At 45.8% G+C, this 19695-nt stretch overlaps 2 protein-coding genes across 4 annotated transcripts in view; one reads left to right on the forward strand and one right to left on the reverse strand.

Moving 5' to 3' along the window:
* FEZ2 (fasciculation and elongation protein zeta 2) overlaps window positions 1–19695 on the forward strand; it is a 79482-nt gene that overhangs the window by 10938 nt on the left and 48849 nt on the right. The window lies entirely within an intron of this gene.
* Window positions 11810–15126, reverse strand: LOC138680733 (uncharacterized). Its single transcript, XM_069768010.1, has 2 exons — window positions 14392–15126; window positions 11810–11952 (listed from the first exon to the last, which is right to left on the reverse strand). The coding sequence occupies exons 1-2, from the start codon at window positions 15124–15126 to the stop codon at window positions 11938–11940; spliced, it is 750 nt and encodes a 249-aa protein (XP_069624111.1). The 3' UTR covers window positions 11810–11937.

The following is a 19695-nucleotide window of genomic DNA, read 5'->3' on the forward strand; positions in this document are numbered from 1 at the left end:
GGGGGGTGGGCACATGGATCTTTATTTTAAACACGAGAAACAAAAAAAAAAAAAGGAATATTCATATCTACTTTACAGCAAACGCTGCTGCAAAGATGATATGAATGGCGGCTTCAGCACCAGTGGGGGGGGGACAGTGCTTACTGTAGCGCTGTCTCCTGCACTGCACACGGACCCACTGACTTTAATGGGTACGTGTAATCCGTGCGCTCCAACGAACACTGACATGTCTCCGTGTTTGGCACACTGAGACACGGTCCGCAAAAAATCAATGACCTCTGCACAGATGCATTGATTTCAATGTGTCTACGTGTTTCAGTGGCTACGGTACGTGAGGAAACTGTCACCTCACGTACCGGAGCCACTGACGTGGGAAACCGGCCTCAGACAGGGTTTTGGGAAGGCCATACCAAATCCAAATGCACCTGTCCCTTCTGCACCCCGCAGTGTACTTAAACTGCATTTATCATCCACATTTGTCATTTCTGTAGTGATGAGAGCCTGCTTAATTTACAGGGGTCCATGTCTCCACAAGCATGAGCTGTGCACAATGTACAGTTGTGGCCAAAAGTATTGACACCCCTGCAATTCTGTCAGATAATACTCAGTTTCTTCCTGAAAATGATGGCAATCACAAATTCTTTGGTATTATCTTCTTTTAATTTGTCTTAAATGAAAAACAAATGCTAGCACGAAAACAGGATTCAAAGATCCTCCAAAAATTCAGAAAAATAGCAAAAAGGGCAGGAGATGCTTACCTGCCTAAGCAGGTAAGCATCTCCTGCCCTTTTTGCTATTTTTTTAAAAATGAAAAACACAAAAGAGAATGAAGCAAAAAGCAAAACATTGATCATTTCACACAAAACTCCAAAATTGGGCCAGACAAAAGTATTGGCACCCTTAGCCTAATACTTGATTGCACAACCTTTAGCCAAAATAACTGTGACCAACCGCTCCCGGTAACCATCAATGCGTTTCTTACAATGCTCTGCTGGAATTTTAGACCATTCTTCTATGGCAAACTGCTCCAGGTCCCTGATATTTGAAGGGTGCCTTCTCCAAACTGCCATTTTTAGATCTCTCCACAGGTGTTTTATGGGATTCAGGTCTGGACTCAAGGCTGGCCACCTTAGAAGTCTCCAGTGCTTTCTCTCAAACCATTTTCTAGTGCTTTTTGAAGTGTGTTTTGTGTCATTGTCCTGCTGAAAGACCCATGACCTCTGAGGGAGACCCAGCTTTCTCACACTGGGCCCTACATTATCCTGCAAAATTTGTTGGTAGTCTCCACACTTCATAATGCCATGCACGGTCAAGCAGTCCAGTGCCAGAGGCAGCAAAGCAACCCCAAAACATCAGGGAACCTCCGCCATGTTTGACTGTAGGGACCGTGTTCTTTTCTTTGAATGCCTCTTTTTTTTTTTTTTTTTTTTTTTTTTCTTCTGTAAACTCTGTTGATGCCTTTGCCCAAAAAGCTCTACTTTTGTCTCATATGACCAGAGAACATTCTTCCAAAACGTTTTAGGCTTTTTCAGGTAAGTTTTGGCAAACTCCAGCCTGGCTTTTTTATGTCTCCGGGTAAGAAGTGGGGTCTTCCTGGGTCTCCTACCATACAGTCCCTTTTCATTCGGATGCTGACGGATAGTACGGGTTGATACTGTTGTACCCTCGGACTGCAGGGCAGCTTGAACTTGTTTGGATGTTAGTCGAGGTTCTTTATCCAACATCCGCACAATCTTGCTTTGAAATCTCTTGTCAATTTTTCTTTTCCGTCCACATCTAGGGAGGTTAGCCACAGTGCCATGGGCTTTAAACTTCTTGATGACACTGCGCACGGTAGACACAGGAACATTCAGGTCTTTGGAGATGGACTTGTAGCCTTGAGATTGCTCATGCTTCCTCCCAATTTGGTTTCTCAAGTCCTCAGACAGTTCTTTGGTCTTCTTTGTTTTCTCTATGCTCAATGTGGTACACACAAGGACACAGGACAGAGGTTGAGTCAACTTTAATCCATGTCAACTGGCTGCAAGTGTGATTTAGTTATTGCCAACACCTGTTAGGTGCCACAGGTAAGTTACAGGTGCTGTTATTTACACAAATTAGAGAAGCATCACATGATTTTTCGAACAGTGCCAATATTTTTGTCCACCTTTTTATGTTTGGTGTGGAATTATATCCAATTTGGCTTTAGGACAATTCTTTTTTGTGTTTTTTCATTTAAGACAAATTAAATGAAGATAATAACAAAGAATTTGTGATTGCAATCCTTTTCAGGAAGAAAATTGCAGGGGTGTCAATACTTTTGGCCACAACTGTATGGGCTTTACAACATACTGAGCACTACATTGTATGGGCACTAAACTGGCAGATTTGCAGTTTTCACTCGGCAACATTCACTACTTTGTTTCTGCCAATAACCCATGGAGTCAAAATAGTCATTACATTAGTAGAGAAGTTTCCAGAGGGGTGTAATTTCCAAAATGGGGTCACTTGATGGGGAATTCTACTTTTCTGGCACTTAAAGTTCTGCATGTGGAGTCAACAAACTATCCTACGATAATTTGTTCTACAACAGTCAAATAGCGCTCCTTCCCTTCTAAGTCTTAGCTTGTGGCTAAGCAGTACTGTCCAGCCACATATGGGGTACTACCACGTTCAGCATTAATTGTTTGACAAATTTTGGGGCCATTTTTACCCACTTTTGCCTTATCACTATATAGAATCTGTGGCTAAAACAAGATTTTATATTTTTTTGTGGCAAAATTTGTTTTTTTCTTCACCGCTCATAATAATGTCAGAATGACGCACAGAGACATATCCACGTACAACGCATGTCCCTGCGTACCCAATGTTAAAGATAGGTATGCAGGATGTATGCGGAAGTAGGTGGAGCGAAGGAAAGAAGTCTGCAGCACCACACTGCAGACTCGAACGCTAATGTGAACTTAGCCTAACTGATTTAAGAATATCAAAATTGAAAGATGGAAAATTGTGAAAATTTTCACCAAAATTCAGGCATTTTTCACAAATGAGCACAAAAAAAAATCAACCTAAATTTATCATTGTTACGAGAAAACCCGTCTCGGAATCAGTGGGATCCGTTGAAGTGTTCCAGAGTTATTACCACAGTGACAGTGGTCAGAATTGTAAAAATTGGCCTGGCCAGTAAGATGAAAATGGACTGGGAGGTGAAGGGGGTTAATAAAGCAGTTATCCAGCCTCACGGGGTCCAGCTTTAGTAATCTACCACTGATCTAGTCTGTGTTTTGGCTCCAATGGTGACATCATGGTGACATGTCCTCTACCTCGGATGAGACAGAGTCCAGTGGCCGCAGCCAAAGCACTGAGATCAGAGCAGCGACTGCAGGTGTGCACCGCCATATCATGCCAGCCATTTTCTCCTTGAAAGTGAGTGAAGAGGTGGTTGTGTTTTCTCTAAATCCATGTATGGACCATAAAATATAACAGTCTGGACCTAGTATAAGGCTTCATTCATACGGCCATTATTTATATGCTTGTCCTGTCTCATGTCTTTCACGGATAAATCACAGCTCTTTAATGGCACATATAAAAGTGACAACATAGTTGATGAGGTCAAAGGTTTACTGCTCCGTTACGGGAGTTTCCAGGAAGCAGATTGTGTTTTTCAACTTTATTTAGAGATACCACAATATCTAACTGTATATTAGAGTATAGAGTCCCAGTAGTTTTCACATTTTTCAGCATGGGCCCTTTCATTTTTGTGCATGGACATTTGGAGAGTTTTCCTTCATGGACAGCACCCATGCATGCCATTCTTCTGCAGTGTATGCCATATTGTCATGAGGTACTCACCCCAGTTTGACTTTTTACTTTTTTAGCATCTTCTTTGAACTAGCATGTCTTTATTCAACCCTTCTCATCAGAAGACTCTTTACTTCAGGTGATAACTTCTGTGGTCGTCCTGGACGTCTCTGTGAGATGGTTGCAGTTCTGTTTTTGTATCACTTCTGTTACAGTATTATGGCTGATAAGTAAAATTTGCTGATCTTCACATTTTCTTGTGTAAAGAGATAATATTCTTTCTCGGGCCTTGTGACATTTCTCTTCCATGGGGTGCTATTGCTGACAGAATTAAATTACCTATGTCTGAGTAATTAGACTTGGCTGTGGTTAAATTCTTGTTACCGTATATACTAGAGTATAAGCCGAGATTTTCAGCCCATTTTTTTGGGGCTGAAAGTCCCCCCCCTCTCGGCTTATACTCGAGTCATATACCGGGAGGTCAGCAGGGGAGGGGGAGCGGGGGCTGTGTAGTTATACTTACCTGCTGCGGTGCGGTCCCTGCGGTCCCTGGCTTCCCCGGCGCTGCAGATTCTTCCTGTACTGAGTGGTCACATGGCACCGCTCATTACAGAAATGAATAGGCGGCTCCACCTCCCATAGAGGAGGAGCCGCATATTCATTGCTGTAAATGATCGGTAACTGTGACCGCTCAATACAGGAAGAAGCTGCAGCGCCGGGGAAGCCAGGGACTGCAGGGACCGCGCCGCAGCAGGTGAGTATACGGGGATCGCAGCGCTGCGCTATATTTACCTGCTCCTCGCTCCAGTGCGGCTCCGTCTGCAGCGTCCTCTAGCAGTGACGCTCAGGTTAGAGGGCGCGGTGACTTAGTCAGTTGGCGGTCTCTGCTGAGCGTCCGTGCTGGAGACGGAGCCGACCGAGGAGCAGGTAAATATTGAAAGCGCCGCCGTCCTGAGCAAGAGGTGAGTATGTGATTTTTTTTTTTTTTTATTGCAGCACCAGCAACATTCTATATGGCACAGCATTATATATGGAGCACCTATGGGGCCTGTTATGTTTGCTAATGACAGGTGTTATGAAGGCAATCCAGAAACAGTGTGCTTAGCGATCAGAGCGCACACAGTGATCTGACAAATACCCAAAAATACAAGAACGAGCTCTGAGACGTGGAAACTCTGTAGACTGCACACCTGATCCTATCCTAAACACAACTAAAAGCGGCTGTGGATTGCGCCTAACAACTACCTAGGCAACTCGGCACAGCCTAAGAAACTAGCTAGCCTGAAGATAGAAAAATAGGCCTGACTTGCCCCAGAGAAATTCCCCAAAGGAAAAAGCAGCCCCCCACATATAATGACTGTGAGTAAGATGAAAAGACAAAACGTAGGGATGAAATAGATTCAGCAAAGTGGGGCCCGATATTCTAGGACAGAGCGAGGACAGTAAAGCGAACTTTGCAGTCTACAAAAAACCCTAAAGCAAAACCACGCAAAGGGGGCAAAAAAAAACCCACCGTGCCGAACTAACGGCACGGCGGTACACCCTTTGCGTCTCAGAGCTTCCAGCAAAACAAAAGACAAGCTGGACAGAAAAAAGCAACAAAAAAAGCAAAAAGCACTTAGCTATACAGAGCAGCAGGTCACAGGAACAATCAGGAGAAGCTCAGATCCAACACTGAAACATTGACAAGGAGCAAGGATAGCAGCATCAGGCGGAGTTAAGTAATGAAGCAGTTAACAAGCTCACCAGAACACCTGAGGGAGGAAGCTCAGAAGCTGCAGTACCACTTGTGACCACAGGAGTGAATTCAGCCACAGAATTCACAACAGTACCCCCCCCCCCTTGAGGAGGGGTCACCGAACCCTCACCAGAGCCCCCAGGCCGACCAGGATGAGCCGCATGAAAGGCACGAACAAGATCGGAAGCATGAACATCAGAGGCAAAAACCCAGGAATTATCTTCCTGAGCATAACCCTTCCATTTAACCAGATACTGGAGTTTCCGTCTAGAAACACGAGAATCCAAAATCTTCTCCACAATATACTCCAATTCCCCCTCCACCAAAACCGGGGCAGGAGGCTCAACAGATGGAACCATAGGTGCCACGTATCTCCGCAACAACGACCTATGGAATACATTATGTATGGAAAAGGAGTCTGGGAGGGTCAAACGAAAAGACACAGGATTGAGAACCTCAGAAATCCTATACGGACCAATAAAACGAGGTTTAAATTTAGGAGAGGAAACCTTCATAGGAATATGACGAGAAGATAACCAAACCAGATCCCCAACACGAAGTCGGGGACCCACACGGCGTCTGCGATTAGCGAAAAGTTGAGCTTTCTCCTGGGACAAGATCAAATTGTCCACTACCTGAGTCCAGATCTGCTGCAACCTATCCACCACAGAATCCACACCAGGACAGTCCGAAGACTCAACCTGTCCTGAAGAGAAACGAGGATGGAACCCAGAATTGCAAAAAAATGGAGAAACCAAGGTAGCCGAGCTGGCCCGATTATTAAGGGCGAACTCAGCCAACGGCAAAAAGGACACCCAATCATCCTGGTCTGCAGAAACAAAACATCTCAGATATGTTTCCAAGGTCTGATTGGTTCGTTCGGTCTGGCCATTAGTCTGAGGATGGAAAGCCGAGGAAAAGGATAGGTCAATGCCCATCCTACCACAAAAGGCTCGCCAGAACCTTGAAACAAACTGGGAACCTCTGTCAGAAACAATATTCTCAGGAATGCCATGCAACCGAACCACATGCTGAAAGAACAAAGGTACCAAATCAGAGGAGGAAGGCAATTTAGCCAAGGGCACCAGATGGACCATTTTAGAAAAGCGATCACAGACCACCCAAATGACTGACATCTTTTGAGAAACGGGAAGGTCAGAAATGAAATCCATCGAAATATGTGTCCAAGGCCTCTTTGGGACCGGCAAGGGCAAAAGCAACCCACTGGCACGAGAACAGCAGGGCTTAGCCCTAGCACAAATCCCACAGGACTGCACAAAAGTACGTACATCCCGTGACAGAGATGGCCACCAGAAGGATCTAGCCACTAACTCTCTGGTACCAAAGATTCCAGGATGACCAGCCAACACCGAACAATGAAGTTCAGAGATAAGTTTATTAGTCCACCTATCAGGGACGAACAGTTTCTCTGCTGGACAACGATCAGGTTTATTCGCCTGAAATTTTTGCAGCACCCGCCACAAATCAGGGGAGATGGCAGACACAATGACTCCCTCCTTGAGGATACCCGCCGGCTCAGATAAACCCGGAGAGTCGGGCACAAAACTCCTAGACAGAGCATCCGCCTTCACATTTTTAGAGCCCGGAAGGTACGAAATCACAAAGTCAAAGCGGGCAAAAAATAACGACCAACGGGCCTGTCTAGGATTCAAGCGCTTGGCAGACTCGAGATAAGTAAGGTTCTTATGATCAGTCAATACCACCACGCGATGCTTAGCTCCTTCAAGCCAATGACGCCACTCCTCGAATGCCCACTTCATGGCCATCAACTCTCGATTGCCCACATCATAATTACGCTCAGCGGGCGAAAACTTCCTGGAAAAGAAAGCACATGGTTTCATCACTGAGCAATCAGAACCTCTCTGTGACAAAACCGCCCCTGCTCCAATCTCAGAAGCATCAACCTCGACCTGGAACGGAAGAGAAACATCTGGCTGACACAACACAGGGGCAGAACAAAAACGACGCTTCAACTCCTGAAAAGCTTCCACAGCAGCAGAAGACCAATTAACCAAATCAGCACCCTTCTTGGTCAAATCGGTCAATGGTTTGGCAATGCTAGAAAAATTACAGATGACGCGACGATAAAAATTAGCAAAGCCCAGGAACTTTTGCAGACTTTTCAGAGATGTCGGCTGAATCCAATCCTGGATGGCTTGGACCTTAACTGGATCCATCTCGATAGTAGAAGGGGTAAAGATGAACCCCAAAAATGAAACTTTCTGCACACCGAAGAGACACTTTGATCCCTTCACAAACAAAGAGTTAGCACGCAGGACCTGAAAAACCATTCTGACCTGCTTCACATGAGACTCCCAATCATCTGAGAAGATCAAAATGTCATCCAAGTAAACAATCAGGAATTTATCCAGATACTCACGGAAGATGTCATGCATAAAAGACTGAAACACAGATGGAGCATTGGCAAGTCCGAACGGCATCACTAGATACTCAAAATGACTCTCGGGCGTATTGAATGCAGTTTTCCATTCATCTCCTTGCCTGATTCTCACCAGATTATACGCACCACGAAGATCTATCTTAGTGAACCAACTAGCCCCCTTAATCCGAGCAAACAAGTCAGATAACAATGGCAAGGGATACTGAAATTTAACAGTGATCTTATTAAGAAGGCGGTAATCAATACACGGTCTCAGCGAACCATCCTTCTTGGCTACAAAGAAGAACCCTGCTCCCAGTGGTGATGACGATGGGCGAATATGTCCCTTCTCCAGGGATTCCTTCACATAACTGCGCATAGCGGCGTGTTCGGGCACGGATAAATTAAATAATCGACCTTTAGGGAATTTACTACCAGGAATCAAATTGATAGCACAATCACAATCCCTATGCGGAGGTAGAGCATCGGACTTGGGCTCTTCAAATACATCCTGATAATCAGACAAGAACTCTGGGACCTCAGAAGGGGTGGATGACGAAATCGACAAAAATGGAACATCACCATGTACCCCCTGACAACCCCAGCTGGATACCGACATGGAATTCCAATCCAATACTGGATTATGGGTTTGTAGCCATGGCAACCCCAACACGACCACATCATGCAGATTATGCAACACCAGAAAGCGAATAACTTCCTGATGTGCAGGAGCCATGCACATGGTCAGCTGGGCCCAGTATTGAGGTTTATTCTTGGCCAAAGGTGTAGCATCAATTCCTCTCAATGGAATAGGACACCGCAAAGGCTCCAAGAAAAACCCACAACGTTTAGCATAATCCAAATCCATCAGATTCAGGGCAGCGCCCGAATCCACAAACGCCATGACAGAAAACGACGACAAAGAGCATATCAAGGTAATGGACAGAAGGAATTTGGACTGTACAGTACCAATGACGGCAGACCTAGCGGACCGCTTAGTGCGCTTAGGACAATCAGAAATAGCATGAGTGGAATCACCACAGTAGAAACACAGACCATTCAGACGTCTGTATTCCTGCCGTTCAACTCTAGTCATAGTCCTATCGCACTGCATAGGCTCAGGTTTAACCTCAGGCAGTACCGCCAAATGGTGCACAGATTTACGCTCGCGCAAGCGTCGACCGATCTGAATGGCCAAAGACAAAGACTCATTCAAACCAGCAGGCATAGGAAATCCCACCATGACATCCTTAAGAGCCTCAGAGAGACCCTTTCTGAACAAAGCTGCCAGCGCAGATTCATTCCACTGAGTGAGTACTGACCATTTCCTAAATTTCTGACAATATACTTCTATATCATCCTGACCCTGGCACAAAGCCAGCAAATTTTTCTCAGCCTGATCCACTGAATTAGGCTCATCGTACAGCAATCCGAGCGCCAGGAAAAACGCATCGACACTACTCAATGCAGGGTCTCCTGGCGCAAGAGAAAATGCCCAGTCTTGAGGGTCGCCGCGCAAAAAAGAAATAATAATCAAAACCTGTTGAATAGGATTACCAGAAGAATGAGGTTTCAAGGCCAGAAATAGCTTACAATTATTTTTGAAACTTAGAAACTTAGTTATATCTCCAAAAAACAAATCAGGAATAGGAATTCTTGGTTCTAACATAGATTTCTGATCAATAGTATCTTGAATTTTTTGTACATTTATAACGAGATTATCCATTGAAGAGCACAGACCCTGAATATCCATGTCCACACCTGTGTCCAGAATCACCCAAATGTCTAGGGGAAAAAAAAAAAATGAACACAGAGCAGAAAAAAAAAAAAATGATGTCAGAACTTTTTCTTTCCCTCTATTGAGAATCATTAGTTTGGCTCCTTGTACTGTTATGTTTGCTAATGACAGGTGTTATGAAGGCAATCCAGAAACACAGTGTGCTTAGCGATCAGAGCGCACACAGTGATCTGACAAATACCCAAAAATACAAGAACGAGCTCTGAGACGTGGAAACTCTGTAGACTGCACACCTGATCCTATCCTAAACACAACTAAAAGCGGCTGTGGATTGCGCCTAACAACTACCTAGGCAACTCGGCACAGCCTAAGAAACTAGCTAGCCTGAAGATAGAAAAATAGGCCTGACTTGCCCCAGAGAAATTCCCCAAAGGAAAAAGCAGCCCCCCACATATAATGACTGTGAGTAAGATGAAAAGACAAAACGTAGGGATGAAATAGATTCAGCAAAGTGGGGCCCGATATTCTAGGACAGAGCGAGGACAGTAAAGCGAACTTTGCAGTCTACAAAAAACCCTAAAGCAAAACCACGCAAAGGGGGCAAAAAAAACCCACCGTGCCGAACTAACGGCACGGCGGTACACCCTTTGCGTCTCAGGGCTTCCAGCAAAACAAAAGACAAGCTGGACAGAAAAAAAGCAACAAAAAAGCACTTAGCTATACAGAGCAGCAGGTCACAGGAACAATCAGGAGAAGCTCAGATCCAACACTGAAACATTGACAAGGAGCAAGGATAGCAGCATCAGGCGGAGTTAAGTAATGAAGCAGTTAACGAGCTCACCAGAACACCTGAGGGAGGAAGCTCAGAAGCTGCAGTACCACTTGTGACCACAGGAGTGAATTCAGCCACAGAATTCACAACAGGGGCCATAATCAACGGTGCAGAGCATTCTATATGGGGCACAGCTTTATAAGGAGCATCTATGGGGCCATAATAAACGGTGCAGAGCATTCTATATGGGGCACAGCTTTATAAGGAGCATCTATGGGGCCATAATCAACGGTGCAGAGCATTATGTATGGCACAGCTTTATGTGGAGCATCTATGGGGCCATAATCAACGGTGCAGAGCATTCTATATAAAGAAAAAGAACCCAGCACTCAACTGATGCTTTAGTGCAATTTTAATCATAGTAGTACCCAATAAACGTTTCGGTCCTTGAATGGACCTTCGTCAGTAACTACATGTGAAAACCAAAAACAAGTGTAAACAAAAATTACAGAAAATAAAGTTGCATACAAAATAAAGTATATACAAGGTATTTTGGAAAAGGACAATAGCATCGATACAAAACTCTGGTCAATCTATACATAGAGTATATGCTGGGGAGAAAATAACCCGAATATCTAGGCTGAATTATGTTCCACTAAGGATGAAATAAGGAGAGATACACCAGAAAGATGATAGTGGGAGAGGAGGTACATACCGTACTGTAGAATAATAGAATAGACCGTATGGTCATAGGGTACAAAAAAGCAGCGTCTGTAAGTGTAAGAAAGTCCCATAAAATTCCCATGGACCGGTAAGCACAGGGTGTCAGGGGATATAAGGTAAAACATACCTTATGTGTGAGTCAGATAGGAGCGGTACTGTGGGTGGATAATGAAAAAGAAATTACATGCCGAAGAAGAAAAAAAAAAAAAAAAAAAATTACATACAGCAAAAACCGGCCGATCAGAGAAACGCTCTAGTGCAGGGGATTTACCTGAGGAGACCGAGCTGGATGGTGGTGCTGTCAGACGCGGTGTCCACCGCTAGTCTGATCAGAAGTAAGTGCGGCCGCCATCTTATAAGAAAGGGGCGGGACAAGCCAGCTCCAACAGCCAATCAGCGGCTGGGTGGCAGACAGGAAGTGACGGCGCGCTGTGAGGACTACCTCAGTGTGCAGCTCAATGAGAGTTCCTGTGTATGGTAACCGGAAGTGACATCACGTTGTCATAGGGATAGGGCAATACAATGGAAAAAAAAAAACAAAAAAAAAAAAACAAACACGAGCGCTGCGGAAAGCGCGGCAAGGAGAAAGTAGAAAAGGAATGAAAATACAGGCAACATAGGACAAGTGATATGGAGCTGAAGTGCCTATACGGAGATGATATGCTGGGTGAACAATCTCCATGGTGATAGGTGCTCCTATGGTCTATAGGTCTGATTAGTGATATGATCAGCTAGGTGAGGATAACCAGCTTGGTCCAGTGAGGTGTGCGGGTAGACCGAAGTGATCAGTACAGACGACTCTAGAGGTAAAAGAAAGGAAGAATTAGACAATGGTAAAAATTGCATCAATGACTTACAATGGTAAAAATAACAAAACCAGTAAGATAGAAGAAGTCCGTAATGACCTGTGGGAAAATAACATGATACCACATTGCAGGGCAAATCACCCGATAGTACCATACAGTCTCAGAGAAAAGAGGCTAAATCATAGTCTCTATTGAGTCCCAATGGGTGGAGGGTCTCCAATGTGTGGATCCAAAACGCTTCCCTCCGCTTTAGGCGAGCAACCCGATCACCACCCCGCCGGATGGGGGGGATATGTTCTATTACCTGGAACTGTAGCTGTGAGATATTATGACCCAAATTATGGAAGTGGAGGGGGATGGGTAACAACAGGTTCTTACAGCGGACCGTGGATTTATGTTTGGAAATCCGATCGCGAATAGGTTGCGTTGTTTCACCTATGTATAGAAGTCCACAGGGACATTTGATTAAGTATATAACCCATGATGAAGCGCATGTGAAATACTCCGGGATTCGGAATGACTTTCCAGAGCGAGGATGATGGAAGCGGGGTCCTTTAAGGACATTATGACATTGAGAGCAATTCAGGCATGGGAAGGTCCCGGTACGTGGACTCTGTAAGAACCGCTGGCGGGGGGATGGAATACCTGATCCCAAGTCTGCCCTGACCAACGAGTCCTTTAAGTTGGGTGGACGTTTGAAACAGGGAAGAAAAGGGTTCTGAAACTCAGTAACGTTGGGGTAACCCTTGGACAGCAGGTGCCAATTCCGGCGTATTGACCTATGTAGAATGTACGCAAACGGGTGATATGAATGAACAAACGGGATCCGATTAGAGGCTCTATTGGGTCGTGGGGTAGGGGGGGCAGCGGCTTTTTCCAGTATCGCTGGCGGGTAACCCCGTTGAGTGAACTTAGAAGCCATTTCCTGGAGGCGGATCGATCTAAGCTCTGTGTCAGACACAATCTTAGAGACCCGATAAAATTGGGACTTAGGTACTGAATTTTTTGTGGCCGGAGGGTGGAAACTCGTAAAATGTAACAAACTGTTACGGTCAGTGCTTTTAGTGTAGAGGTCGGTAGTGAAAGAGCCATCAGGTTGTAGAATGACTAAGGTGTCTAGGAAATTGATCTGTGTAGTACTGTAAGACATGGTGAAAGAGATACCTGGCCAGGCCGTGTTCAGCCAATCGAAGAAGAACGCGAGGGCTTCCAACGGGCCCCCCCATATGCAAAAGACGTCGTCGATGTAACGTTTCCATACAAGGACGTGGTCACGAAATAGTGGGTGAGGGTATATCTGACTCTCCTCAAAATCGGCCATGTAGCAATTAGCATACGGGGGTGCTACGTTGGAGCCCATCGCGGTACCACGGATTTGTAGATAAAAGTCGTCCTGGAACAAAAAATAATTACGGGTAAGAATGATGGTTAGTAGGTCAATACACAAGTTGATCTGGTTGGGTAGCAAGCCGGACTGGGTCAGGAGTTTATGGACCGAATTGATGCCTTCTATATGGGGGATAGATGTATACAAGTCTTTTACATCCATTGTTACCAGAATTGAGTGTGGAGGAATGGGACTTATGTCTTTCAGGATGTTAAGGAAGGATCCTGTGTCCAGGATAAAGGATTTTGATGTCCTAATCAATGGGGTGAGAATTTTTTCTAGGTAAATGGCCAGTGGGGAGAGGATAGAGTCGGTAGAGGCGACTATGGGCCTCCCTGGGGGTTTCTCTAAGTTTTTGTGGATTTTGGGAATGGTATAAAATACTGGGGTGATAGGGTGTAGTTTGGTGAGGAAGTCCCGTGTCTTAGGGTCTAAGACCCCTAACTCAATATATTTCAAAAGAGTGTCCGAGATGATTTGACGAGTCACGGATAGGGGGTCATGTGGTAATTTAACATAGATCGTGGGATCACCTAGTTGGCGTTTGATTTCAAGAAGGTAGTCCGATCTATTCATAATCACAAGGGCGCCCCCTTTATCTGCAGGTTTGAAAATGAGGTTGTTGTCGTTTTGTAGGTCCCGTATGGCTTGTCGTTCCATGGGAGAGAGATTGGGGGGAAAAAACAATTTACCCTTTCTGATATCCTCACATAGTAATTTCAATGATTCTTTCACGAAACCTATGAAAGATTCCATGGCGTGTGAGCCTTGGGGAGGTCTGAAATGACTTTTGGTGTAGAGCCCTAGGCTCCGTGAAGAGAGAGGACCGTCAGATGAGCCCGTGGAGGGTAGGGTAGAAGATGATTCGGGAGATGTGGAGAAAAAGGCCTTAAGTCTAAGTGATCGAAAGAATCTCTGAAGATCCATTTCAAGATCAAATGTATGACATTGGTATGATGGACAAAAAGACAAACCCTTCTGCAGGACTTTGTATTCCGCTACACCAAGTAATCTATCAGAGATGTTAATTACCAATGGATTGGTACCTGAGATCTCGTTATCCTCCCTTGGGCCGAGTCTCCTCCTATGTCCGTGGCCGCGCCTCGTGGTCTTCTTCTCGGGAAGCGTTGTCGTTGGCCTAAAAAACGGGGTGGAAGTGTGGCAGGGGTACCCAACTCCTGTTCTGAGCCTGATGTTGAGTAGTCGAGGGAGGTACGCTGGGCCTGGCGAGATGGGTTTCGACGTCCGGCATAATTGTCCTGCCATCTGTATACCTGTTGGCGCTCGTAGTCCTCCGTGTCCCTATTGAATTTGCTACGTTTTCTGTCCTCTGTCTCCCGTCGGTGCTTCTCGATGTTTCTGGATATTTGGTCCTTGAGGGTAATCAGTTCCTCGGGGGTCCCAGATGAAGACAGTTGAGCCTCGATGGATTTGATGGTCTCGGAGCTTGTGGAGATCGCTTTCTGCAGGTGCTCAATCGTCAGGGTAATAATGTCGAAAGAACATTTATTTAATATTTGTTCATATCTGGTGCAATACTCGGGAGAGTCCCGAAACAGTGTGGGACGTAGTGGAACCCGTAGACCCCTAGGGATCCGTTGTGCTCGAAGATACTCAGAGAGTGTGGCACAGTGAAGTTCGATGTTGGTAAAGTGACGGAGTTCCCTTTCTAGATCTCTCCCCCTTGCTTCCCTAGGAGGGATTTTTAAAAAATCGCTACTGAAAGTGGAACGTGCCAGGATATTCGAGGTCTCCTCAGCATTATAGGAGAATGTGGACATCACCCGTCAGTGTGCAATCACGTAGGGGAAGATTATCAGATACAAAAACCGTGTGCACTACTGGAGAAGAATGGTGCTAGGTTAGGTTCCCACACCTTCATAGACTATAAAGAAAAAGAACCCAGCACTCAACTGATGCTTTAGTGCAATTTTAATCGTAGTAGTACCCAATAAACGTTTCGGTCCTTGAATGGACCTTCGTCAGTAACTACATGTGAAAACCAAAAACAAGTGTAAACAAAAATTACAGAAAATAAAGTTGCATACAAAATAAAGTATATACAAGGTATTTTGGAAAAGGACAATAGCATCGATACAAAACTCTGGTCAATCTATACATAGAGTATATGCTGGGGAGAAAATAACCCGAGGCACTTCAGCTCCATATCACTTGTCCTATGTTGCCTGTATTTTCATTCCTTTTCTACTTTCTCCTTGCCGCGCTTTCCGCAGCGCTCGTGTTTGTTTGTTTTTTTTTTTTTTTTTTTCCATTGTATTGCCCTATCCCTATGACAACGTGATGTCACTTCCGGTTACCATACACAGGAACTCTCATTGAGCTGCACACTGAGGTAGTCCTCACAGCGCGCCGTCACTTCCTGTCTGCCACCCAGCCGCTGATTGGCTGTTGGAGCTGGCTTGTCCCGCCCCTTTCTTATAAGATGGCGGCCGCACTTACTTCTGATCAGACTAGCGGTGGACACCGCGTCTGACAGCACCACCATCCAGCTCGGTCTCCTCAGGTAAATCCCCTGCACTAGAGCGTTTCTCTGATCGGCCGGTTTTTGCTGTATGTAATTTTTTTTTTTTTTTTTTTCGGCATGTACCGTATATACTCGAGTATAAGCCGACCCGAGTATAAGCCGACCCCCCTAATTTTGCCACAAAAAACTGGGAAAACTTATTGACTCGAGTATAAGCCTAGGGTGGAAATGCAGCATTTACCGGTGAATTTCAAAAATAAAAATAGATCATTATTTCCCCATAGCTGTGCCATATAGTGCTCTACACCGTTCATATTTCCCCATGGGTGTGAACCATATAGTGCTCTGCACCGTTCATTGTGCCCCCTAGCTGTGCCATATACGGTGCTCTGCACCGTTCATTGTGCCCCATAGCTGTGCCCCATATACAGTGCTCTGCACCGTTCATTGTGCCCCATAGATGTGCCATATACGGTGCTCTGCACCGTTCACGGTGCCCCATAGCTGTGCCATATACGGTGCTCTGCACCGTTCACTGTGCCCCATAGCTGTGCTGTGCCATATACGGTGCTCTGCACCGTTCACTGTGCCCCATAGCTGTGCCATATACGGTGCTCTGCACCGTTCACTGTGCCCCATAGCTGTGCTGTGCCATATACGGTGCTCTGCACCGTTCACTGTGCCCCATACATAGCTGTGCTGTGCCATATACGGTGCTCTGCACCGTTCACTGTGCCCCATAGCTGTGCTGTGCCATATACGGTGCTCTGCACCGTTCACTGTGCCCCATACATAGCTGTGCTGTGCCATATACGGTGCTCTGCACCGTTCACTGTGCCCCATAGCTGTGCTGTGCCATATACGGTGCTCTGCACCGTTCACTGTGCCCCATACATAGCTGTGCTGTGCCATATACGGTGCTCTGCACCGTTCACTGTGCCCCATAGCTGTGCCGTGCCATATACGGTGCTCTGCACCGTTCACTGTGCCCCATAGCTGGGCTGTGCCATATACGGTGCTCTGCACCGTTCACTGTGCCCCATAGCTGTGCTGTGCCATATACGGTGCTCTGCACCGTTCACTGTGCCCCATAGCTGTGCTGTGCCATATACGGTGCTCTGCACCGTTCACTGTGCCCCATAGCTGTGCTGTGCCATATACGGTGCTCTGCACCGTTCACTGTGCCCCATAGCTGTGCTGTGCCATATACGGTGCTCTGCACCGTTCACTGTGCCCCATACATAGCTGTGCTGTGCCATATACGGTGCTCTGCACCGTTCACTGTGCCCCATAGCTGTGCTGTGCCATATACGGTGCTCTGCACCGTTCACTGTGCCCCATACATAGCTGTGCTGTGCCATATACGGTGCTCTGCACCGTTCACTGTGCCCCATAGCTGTGCCGTGCCATATACGGTGCTCTGCACCGTTCACTGTGCCCCATAGCTGTGCTGTGCCATATACGGTGCTCTGCACCGTTCACTGTGCCCCATAGCTGTGCTGTGCCATATACGGTGCTCTGCACCGTTCACTGTGCCCCATAGCTGTGCTGTGCCATATACGGTGCTCTGCACCGTTCACTGTGCCCCATAGATGTTCCACATAAATTTGTGCCGCCGCAATAAAGAAAAAAAAAACACATACTCACCTCCCTTGATTGCAGCTCCCGGCGTCTCGTTCCGGCGCCTCCATCTTCCCGGCGTCTCTGCTCTGACTGATCAGGCAGAGGGCGCCGCGCACACTATATGCGTCATCGCGCCCTCTGCCTGAACAGTCAGAGAGCAGAGACGCCGGGAAGATGGAGGCGCCGGCCGGGAAGATGGATCGGCGCCCGGCGGCTGGAACGAGGACAGGTGAATATGCTATACTTACCTAGTCCTGGCGATCCTCGCGCTGTCCCCTCCTGTCTTCGGTGCCGCAGCTTCTTTCTCTATCAGCGGTCACCGGCACCGCTGATTAGAGAAATGAATAAGCGGCTCCGCCCCTATGGGAGGTGGAGCCGCTTATTCATTTCTGTAATGAGCGGTCCCACGTGACCGCTGAAGAGAGGAAGAAGCTGCAGCGCCGAAGCCCGTGGGACGGCAGGGACAGCGCGAGGATCGCTGGGACTAGGTAAGTATACCTCAGCGCCCTCAGCCCCTCACCTGCCGACCCCACCGCTACCGTGACTCGAGTATAAGCCGAGGGGGGCACTTTCAGCCCAAAAATTTGGGCTGAAAATCTCGGCTTATACTCGAGTATATACGGTAATTTCTTTTTCATTATCCACCCACAGTACCGCTCCTATCTGACTCACACATAAGGTATGTTTTACCTTATATCCCCTGACACCCTGTGCTTACCGGTCCATGGGAATTTTATGGGACTTTCTTACACTTACAGACGCTGCTTTTTTGTACCCTATGACCATACGGTCTATTCTATTATTCTACAGTACGGTATGTACCTCCTCTCCCACTATCATCTTTCTGGTGTATCTCTCCTTATTTCATCCTTAGTGGAACATAATTCAGCCTAGATATTCGGGTTATTTTCTCCCCAGCATATACTCTATGTATAGATTGACCAGAGTTTTGTATCGATGCTATTGTCCTTTTCCAAAATACCTTGTATATACTTTATTTTGTATGCAACTTTATTTTCTGTAATTTTTGTTTACACTTGTTTTTGGTTTTCACATGTAGTTACTGACGAAGGTCCATTCAAGGACCGAAACGTTTATTGGGTACTACTACGATTAAAATTGCACTAAAGCATCAGTTGAGTGCTGGGTTCTTTTTCTTTATAGTCTATGAAGGTGTGGGAACCTAACCTAGCACCATTCTTCTCCAGTAGTGCACACGGTTTTTGTATCAGAGCATTCTATATAGCACGGTTGTATATGGAGCATCTATGGAGCAATAATGAACGGTGCAGAGCAAAATATATATATATATATATATATATATATATATATATATATATATATATATATATATATATATATATATATATAGCACAGCTTTCTATGGGGCCATAATGAACGGTATAGAGCATTCCATATGGCACAGCTTTATGTGGAGCATCTATGGGGCCATAATGAACGGTGCAGAGGATTATATATAGCACAGTTGTATATGGAGCATCTATGGGGCAATAATGAACGGTATGGAGCATCTATTTTTATTTTTGAAATTTACCAGTAGCTGCTGCATTTCCTACCCTAGGCTTATACTTGAGTCAATAAGTTTTCCCTGTTTTTTGTGGCAAAATTAGGGGGGTCGGCTTATACTCGGGTCGGCTTATACTCGAGTATATACGGTAATTAGAATATTGTGGTATTTTACACCTAACAGTTTCATTAGGGTGTATTTATTTTTGCGTCTTGAATTAATTTGTTAAAGGGAGCCTGTCAGGTCCCCCATGCCCCCCAGAACCACCAGTACTTTGTCTACCCAAGTACCCTGCCTAACATACATTAAACACACAAACAGATCTTTAGGAAAAGTATATATGTAAATGAAACCTTTGACTAGTCCAAGGGGCGTTGGTGTCCCCAGACTAGTCGGCCCACTTAACATATTATCACGCCCCTATGGGCATGATGACTAACCTTACAAGCATCATCACCAGTGCTATGCTTGCCTCGCGCATGCGCACTGCTTCTTTCCCTGACTACATTGATCCTCTGAAGCCAGCTGTACGCATCCCGGGTTCAGAGAGGCGCACTGCGCATGATCAGAAGTTTTGAGATCATGCGTTGTGCGCCTCTCTGAAGCTGGGACATGAACACGCATCTTCTTTTCCAATAAACTTTATTGGGTTTTAAATTTTATGAAGATGGAGAGAAAAAAGGGGGGATGGGAAACAGGAATAGAGGGGAAAAA

This window comes from Ranitomeya imitator, chromosome 5 (assembly GCF_032444005.1).
Source record: "Ranitomeya imitator isolate aRanImi1 chromosome 5, aRanImi1.pri, whole genome shotgun sequence".
NCBI classification, from domain to species: domain Eukaryota; kingdom Metazoa; phylum Chordata; class Amphibia; order Anura; family Dendrobatidae; genus Ranitomeya; species Ranitomeya imitator.

What these genes read in the sequence shown, in the direction of transcription:
- LOC138680733 (XM_069768010.1), bottom strand. Translation starts at nt 15,126, where the DNA reads ATGTCCACATTCTCCTATAATGCTGAGGAGACCTCGAATATCCTGGCA.